Source organism: Gavialis gangeticus, unplaced genomic scaffold (assembly GCF_001723915.1).
Source record: "Gavialis gangeticus isolate Ggan-Ray unplaced genomic scaffold, GavGan_comp1, whole genome shotgun sequence".
In the NCBI taxonomy this organism is placed as follows: Eukaryota; Metazoa; Chordata; order Crocodylia; family Gavialidae; genus Gavialis; species Gavialis gangeticus.
Window position 1 is genome coordinate 42,008,086 of NW_017729033.1, and position 8,199 is coordinate 42,016,284.

The 8,199-nt window shown below is 42.0% G+C and overlaps 1 protein-coding gene across 1 annotated transcript in view; it reads right to left on the minus strand.

Annotated features, from left to right (window-relative positions):
• KCNIP4 (potassium voltage-gated channel interacting protein 4) overlaps positions 1 to 6,329 on the minus strand; it is a 302,259-nt gene extending 295,930 nt beyond the window's left edge. The window contains exon 1 of the mRNA XM_019526522.1: positions 5,867 to 6,329. Coding sequence (XP_019382067.1) covers positions 5,867 to 5,978 — 112 coding nt within the window. The 5' untranslated portion in view covers positions 5,979 to 6,329. The remainder of the gene's footprint in view (positions 1 to 5,866) is intronic.
• Positions 6,330 to 8,199: the final 1,870 nt, after the last annotated feature.

The window sequence follows — 8,199 nt, forward strand, 5'->3', positions numbered from 1 at the left end:
GCACCCAGCTCCACACAAACTACTACCTATCCTTCTCCCCCTTCCCCCCCCACAAGTAATGCACAATACTGCCCACAATTTCTATGCACATACAGTGCTGGCTGCTTTCCCACAAAATGTACACACAATACTGAATTCTCTCCAGTTCCCTCCTCTGGGTAATTGTTGTCTGAGTGATCCCTATCTTGGGGCTGCTGCCTCATTTGTGACAACCATCTAGGGCTTAGGGCAGGAGTGAGCAATCAGTTGGGCTGGAGGGCCACTTAAGGAGTTTTAGTGAGTTGCTGGCACTGTGGCCACCGGCAGCTGGGCCTGCATGAGACGGGGCAGGATGCAACGCATCGAGTAGCCATCCCACCTGCCTGCTGCGATGAGCTGCTGCCCCCTCTGTACCACACCAGAAAAGCTGGGGTGGCTGCCCTGGGCCAAACCACACTCTCTGCGCCTGGCAAGAACTAGTGGCGCCATGGTGGCAGTGACTTATCTTCGGGGATGGCTACTTAGCATGCTGCATTACACTCTGCCCTGTTCAGGCCCAGCTGCTGGTAGCTGTGGTACCAGGACTGTGCAGTTGTGGCATCAACAGTAAGCCAGGTGTGGGGGCAGAAGAGTCTGCATACTGAGTGGCCTGGCCTGGCCCCAGCTGCATTGTAGCAGAGTGGTGCAGGGAGCAGCCCTCCCTCCTCAGGTTCCCAGCAGTGGTCAGCAGGGTGGACAAGATCAACTGCCCAGGCTGGATATGACCTTCCCAGCCACTCCAGGAAGCATGATCAGCACCCCCACACCCCAATCCGAAATCCCAATTTATGAAAACATGAGAACTTACTTAATTTACTTCCTCTTCATTTCTTTTTTATTCTTCTTTATTTTTTACTTCTTTTTCTTTACTTCTTCAGTGGCTGACTTCTTTCATTTCATCACCCCTCCCCCACTCTCATTGCCTTTCCACCTCCTATGTCACTACCCACTTCCATCCCATTAACTCTTTGCCTCTCAGCTTCATGTTTCCACCCCCTAATGCATCCTTCACCCCCAACCCCACCTAGATAAGCAATAGAAGCCTGTAGCGGCAACTCACAGCTGTAGCTCCTAGTCAGGCCCCTGCTCACAAGCCCTTCAGTGACAAGTCACAGCTGTGCAGGTGGGGAACAGTCAGAGAAGGTTTTAGTTCTAAGGTGTGATTTCTCCAAACTCCACCTAGCACTAACACCAATCAACAGTCTAAGTTCAACATGTAACAAGGCCCTTAGGATCATAAGAAAGTAGGGCTGGAAGGGACTTCATAAAGTCATCTAGTCTACCCCCTGCTCAAGACAGGATCATCCATAACTAAACAATCCCAGTCAAGTGTCTGTCTAACCTGCTCTTAAAAATTTCCAAGGATGGAGATTCCAAAACTGCTCTAGGTAGCCTGTTCCAATGCTTGACCATTTGCATAGTCAGAGGATTCTTCCTAATGTCTAATCTAAATTTCCTCTGCTGCAGTTTGAGATCATTGCTCCTAGTCCTGTCTCCTAGAGCCACAGAGAAAAACCCATGTCCGTCCTCTCTGTAATCACCCTTCAGGTATTTGAAGACTATTATCAAATCTCCCCTTCATCGTCTCCTCCCTGCACCAGTTAATCATAGCTCTTTCAGTCTCTCCTCACTCTTCTAAGCAAGAGGATAGAAGAAAAAGAGAATATGGGACACACAGTAGGCTGGGAAGACTCAGTGTAGCACAGTAGGGATGCTGACCAAATACAAGACTCACTGACATGTAGTACATTTGAGAGGGTTGTCTAGGCCCTCCTTACTTCAACAGAGCAATGGTTAGAAGAGCTTTTCTCCACAAGGAGGCTGCAGTTACCCACCATCACTGGGGGAGGGGCCTGCCCATCAGCAGAAGTAGAGCCAGGATATGGCAAAGGAGGGTGCACTGCAAGGATGGCTGCATTCCCACTCCCAACCTCCTCCCTCAGAACCCGCGGATGCGAACAGACCACACCACGGGAGCCTTTAGGGACTTCTTTTAAGTCCCCAAAGCAGATAAGAATCCTCTACTTCCCCTCTGTGCTCAAAGGCAGGTTTTCTCCTCTCCTCCTACCGCACCAAATGTCTTTGCTGCTTTGCCTGTCCTGTCCTGGGGGCAGGAATAGCTTCAAAGTTGCTGCTGGCCACTCCAGCCAGGCTGCATGGGGATTGAGCTCAGTGACAGTGGCAGCGGTGTTAATGCAAGATTCCCACACCATTTCCAGCACCCTGTGACCAAGCACAAGGAGTGGGAACTTGGCACAACCACCCATTGCCTTTCTAACTATTGCTATTCCCAGCTAAGACAATTGCTTACACAGCCCAAATAGAGTGGACAGCAATGGCTATGAATGGCCCACCTCAGAGACAGTGCCAAAACTGACAGCTGCAGACAGTGGAGTAGAGGAAGGGACATGCCTCTGAGTATAGAGAGGAAGGGGGCATCCTCTTTCATGTTGGAGACTTCTTAAAACTGCCTAGAGGCTCCAGGAGCATGGTCCAGTCCAGAAGGAGGAGGCAGCCACACAACTGCACCCTCTCTGGATCCATTCCTCATCCTTCAAGGCCCATTATAAGACCTTTTTTCACCTCAATTGCTGAAGAACATTTCCTTCCAAATGGAGGTGATTATATATTGGAGAAATGGGGGTTTATTAAGAAAAATAAGAGGTGAGTTTTCCTGAGGATTTTCTACCAGCCTTAATTTAGTTGAATGTTTATTTTAGATAATGTTTAAGGCACCTAGAACAAAGATGAAGAAGTCTTTACATATCTTATTATATATGATAGCAAATAATCAACAAACAAACTTCTGTATGTTCATTTTGCAGATAGCTGAAGCAGCTGCAAGTCAAGTAGAGGATAGGTGAATCCATTTTCAGCTACTTGGTATCTCCCTGCATACAGTGGGAGGAGGCAAAATAGAAAAAGTTCAGGACTAGGAAGGGTAGGAATAACCACTCCATGCATTGTGCAGGTCTACTTATTGCAACCAGGGACAAGGAATGGTTTTGTTGGCAACCTCTGGACTGGATCAGGAGATCATAGAATCATAGAAAATGAGGGTTGGAAGAGACCTCAGGAGGTCATCTAGTCCAACCCCCCTGCTCATAGCAGGACCATCACCAATGATATGGTTATGGTCCAAAGCCAAGACTTTGTCTAGCCAGGCTTGAAAAACCTCCAAGGATGGAGCTTCAAGGTTACTCTCTGGCTAACCTGTTCCAGTGGTCCTCATGAGAAAGTTTTTCCTAATATCTAACCTTAACTTCCCTTGCTGCAACTTGAGACCATTGTTCCTTGTTCTGTCATCTGTCATCACTGAGAAGTCCAGCTCCATCCTCTTTGTAACCACTCTTCAAGTAGTTGATGGCTGTAATTAAATCCCCCCTCAGTCTTCTCCTCTCCAGACTAAACAAGCCCAGTTCCCTCACTCTCTCCTCATAAGTTACGTTCCCCAGCCCTCAGATCAGTGCTCTGTTCCCAGTTCAGCCACAGTCCTCTTGCTTACGAAAAGTAAGCCAGTCATGGGAAATCCTTAGCTGGTATGAACTGTCATAGCTCTACTGTTTTCATTGACAGATTTAAACCAGCTAAGGATCTGTCCTTTAATATGTGTTTCAGGTTCCATAGCTGTAAATGGGGTGTTACTAGGACAAATGCATCAATATATATGGATTGTGTGGGCCTGACAGTGATGTGACCATATTTTCATCCAGTTACATTGTTTAGAGCTCTATAAATACACAAAAGAAGGGCTGCTGAAATGAACTGCTTATGCTTCCAGGTTGCAGGAACTGATTCTACAATCTCTCATTTTGATCTAAATATAAAGCCGTTCTTCTCTGGTTTTCTGCAGAAGATCAGCATTTGGCCATTAGCATCTGTTCATTTTCTCTCTGAAATCAACAGTAAAGCTCAGGTTCAAGTCAGCAAAAAAAGCACATGGTATAAGTTAGGAATTACCTGCAAATCACTTTGTTTCCAAGCTGGCAGAATCCATATTAGCTTTAGTGGGACTGCCTGCATTTGGAAGAGGTAAGGAGTGCTGAACAGGCCTCAGTGGAGTAAGAAATCTCCTAAATTATTGCAGCCATTTACACAAGAAATATTGTAATGTTTTTACTGTGCTCATAACATTTGTATTTGTATACAGTATAGATCATTCAGCTCAAAATACTTGCTTTTCAATAAAATTATCATATAATTGCATAAGGCAATATCATGGCATGACAGGGTGAATTATTTTATAATTCTAGCTTTCACACTCAATAGTTATGTATTATTTTATAAATCAGGCTGCACTTTTTATTAATGATGGGATTCATTTATTTGTTACCAGAGGATTGTTGGGGTAGGGAATGATTTAATGTACTTGAAATATACAGGAAACAACAATTTCCTATGGGCTTAATCACATATGATTTTGTGAGGAATTAAGAAAAGGGGCATAAATTTGCTAGAAGATGAATGCTCTATTATTTCTATAAATGATTTGCTACCATGAATCATAAAGCTGTAGTCGTCACACAACTAAAAACAAGATGATTAGAAAATGCTAAATGTTTATGGCCAAGTCTACTCAGCCCAGTGTCTAAAGAGAGAAAGATTATTCATCTGTTTAGAAGAGTGAAAAAATAATTTCACACTTTCATAGAACATATTATTTAGTAATGTGACAGTCTGTTGCCAAATGTTATAAATTCTCACCACATGCAGTTTTAGGAATGATTTATTTAAATAGTTCAGTAACTATAAAAGGTAACTTAAAGATTTCACATTTCATCACTATGTTGAACTATTTTATGAGGTGACTGTGCAATTCTGCATCAATCAAAGATCTTTTTCCCACAATGAAAACTTAATGCTTCAGAAAGCTGGTTTGCTCTTATTAGCTACCTGATTATGACTGAAAAGCAGCCATATCACAGAACTTTCAGTGAATTTTTGTTATTCACAAACCTAGGAAGAAAGACAGCCTTTAGCTCAGGCAGAATTTTACTGAATGAATGGCTTTTGTTTACAATACAATATTCAGACACAAATTAGATTAGTTAACAATATAAATTTCATTTTTTGGAATGGACTTGAAATGGTAAATTTGATATGAATATGTGTGCAACACAGTCTTTCTTGTGCCACTGAGAACCTCCTACTGAAATTAATGGGAAGTCCTGCTTAGTAATAGATTACATGTTATGGCCATAAATATATAAATGGAGACTAGATTGAGTCTTAGCAAACAAATACAATTTTTTTTTTAGAAGTAGCTTATTGTCAGCATCAATGCAATGTCTGAACATTGTCTAAAAGCTAGATCTACAGAGATGTAAGTCTTAAACCTGTGGCTATACTGCTTTATAATGCTGAAATAATACTGTATTTATACAATATAATGACTTGTAGAACACAAATACTAACACAGAACAAACCTCTATTTATATCATAAACTTGAAATGCCCTTTTGTAAAACTATGAGCTATATTAAGATGTACCTGTATACATCTTATACCAGGGAGCAGCTTTGAGAGGCGACTGTGACTGAGAGATGCATGTGTGATTTTTTTTCAGTTTTTCTAATATAGCTCAGCACATATTCACTGTAAAATATAATGCAATGCATAAAATATATTCCTATGCTAGATTTCACTTCTGTTTTATAATTTCATATGAAAATAAAAGCAATAGAAGGAAAAACAAGATTTACAGTTCACAAGTTATTCTGACTTTTTCAAGCATTTTCATTTTACAGTTTTTATACACGACACTATTACAGTCTAATATACTTATACAGCCTCTTAACAGATTAGATCCTGTTGATACAAACAGCACAAACTATGAGTGACCACTTTACCTTCTGAAAAATCAATCAGTCCCAGCAAATGAAGCAGCTTCAGAGATGCAAATATAATCACAACAATACCCACTGTTTGCAGTCCCTCTGACTCCCACTCTAAAGTCAACATTCTTCAAACAAGCAAATCATTCCAGTCTTCAAACCACTTTGCAATCAGAGGGAAAGTAGAGGATTTTACCAATATTGTGTTTTGAAGAAAGTTGTAATGGTGAAAAGCAACGTTGTGTTGCGCTGTAGAAATTAACTGACCACCCTAGTCGATACACAATATTAGCTAAAGCCCTGCATCTCATGCTTCTCTAAGCATTTGCTTTCATTAGCAGTGAGTCCTCTTAGAACGCTGAGGTGGACCACTAACCCCTTGATATGACATTGTATCCGGCAAGTAGTGTTACTTCAGAGCTGATGGAAGAACATCTGTTTCAGAACTCGAGACTTTGCTGTGTCAGTTCAAAGAAACACTCCCTGGAAACTTGCACTAGGGAGCACACTGCTACCAGCACTGTGCATTCTAATGCTCCCAGGCTCAAGCTTTCTGATTCTACTCAAGCCTATTTTGACAATATTTTTTTGTTAAGATTGACAAGTACTCATTTACCAAAGATGCCCTTTTTCAATGGTAGAAAGTACAGCCCTTTGCATTTTAGTACATACAGTTTGTCCTTCTGATATGCAACAAGAACTTAGTTAGGATCTCTAATGAAAATTAGAATGTAATTAAGCAACAAAACATATCAGCATGATCTTGTGTATCCCTGCTTAACAAAACTGAATGTTATGAATAGGATACCCCCCCCCCAACAAATTGTAGATTTTGCTTTAGAAATCAGAAGAGCTGATTCTATAAAACTAAGGACTTGATTCTTCAAGTGTTAAACCTCTAACTCTCATGAATTTTAAAGGGAATTAATGATGCTCAGAATTCAGCAAGTCACAGGATGAAGTGCAAACTCTGAACGTTATTATCACGGCGTTTTTATCTATAGGATTTTTATCTATAGTATCTGCTGTATTTATTAATATGAATACTGAGAAATGCAGTGTACAGTACTTGCTCTAAAACATGTGTATGCAGTACCAGCATGTTAAGGCCTGTGAAAGAAATGCTTGCATTTTAGCCCACTAAATTAACTGATTGTAATTCAGTTGGGACACAAAGCACCCAGGAAGATTAAGGGAAGTCCCAGAAAGATTAATTGTACATCATTCTTAATCATATCCCATTAATAAATATATCAATAATAACAATCAGAAGTAGGGTCTGTAGCAGCTTTTGTGAGGGAGACTGCCTAACACTTCTCACTAGGAAGAAATCCTGCTACCTCTGTTGAGAAGTTCTGACATTTTTTCAGGAGGCCATGGACCTTTTAAGAAATGCCCTCCACCTTCTTTTAGATATTATTAGCAACCCACTATATGCTTTTATCTCATTCTATAATTATATAGTATTTGCTCTTTTTTCTCAATTTCTCTTCTTTTTTGAAAGTAGCATCTTGTTCTCTCCTTTTCTCTTCACCTTTCTGTTCTCACTGTTCAGTTTCTTCTAACTTATGCTATCTCCCTTTATTTGCTCTCTGTACTTGTGCTCAGTTACCCCATGGTCAGATGGGTAGAGATTGTGGAGGTTTTGCCTTCTTCTGTAGCAGGGGACATGGCCCTCTTCCTTGGATTTCTCAAGCATATCTTAATAATCCTTACAGCAGCAGGACTTTAGCTACCATTGTCCCCCTGTCTTACCTGTCGCAGGGTAGGGAGTTATGCCTTTTGGCTGTCAGGGTAGACTGTGTAGCTTTACTAATAGGTTAGACAATGGATTTCTATAGGATGGTTTGGATAGGGATAATTCTGCCTCTGGGAGGTGGTTGGACTAGATGACCTCTGAAGATCCTTTCCAGCCCTATTCCTCTTTAATTCTGTGATTCTCATCTCTGTCTCCCGTGTTCTCACCTCTGTCCCACTATACCAAGGTGGGCAAAATATGGCTTGTGGACCCGCCAACTGATTGTATCCAGTCCACGGGTGGATGGCCACGAACTCTTGGGATGCAGCCCATGGGTGCCTGGAGGCTACAGCTCGGGCTACTATGTAGTGCTAAGTGGGTGGGATGGCTTCTGCAGTGCAAGGCATGCAGGTGGGATGGCTTCCACCCAGAACTGATGCAACAGTGGCAGCTATGGACCTGGGCAAATGCCCCAATCCCCACTTGGAACTTCCCTAGTGCATCTACAACTGATGCTGGTGCTCATCCAGGGTTGCTACTGTCACATCAGGCTGGTGGTGGTATAAATTGGCAGGTTCCAGGTGGGGATTGTGATTGGGGCATGCTACAG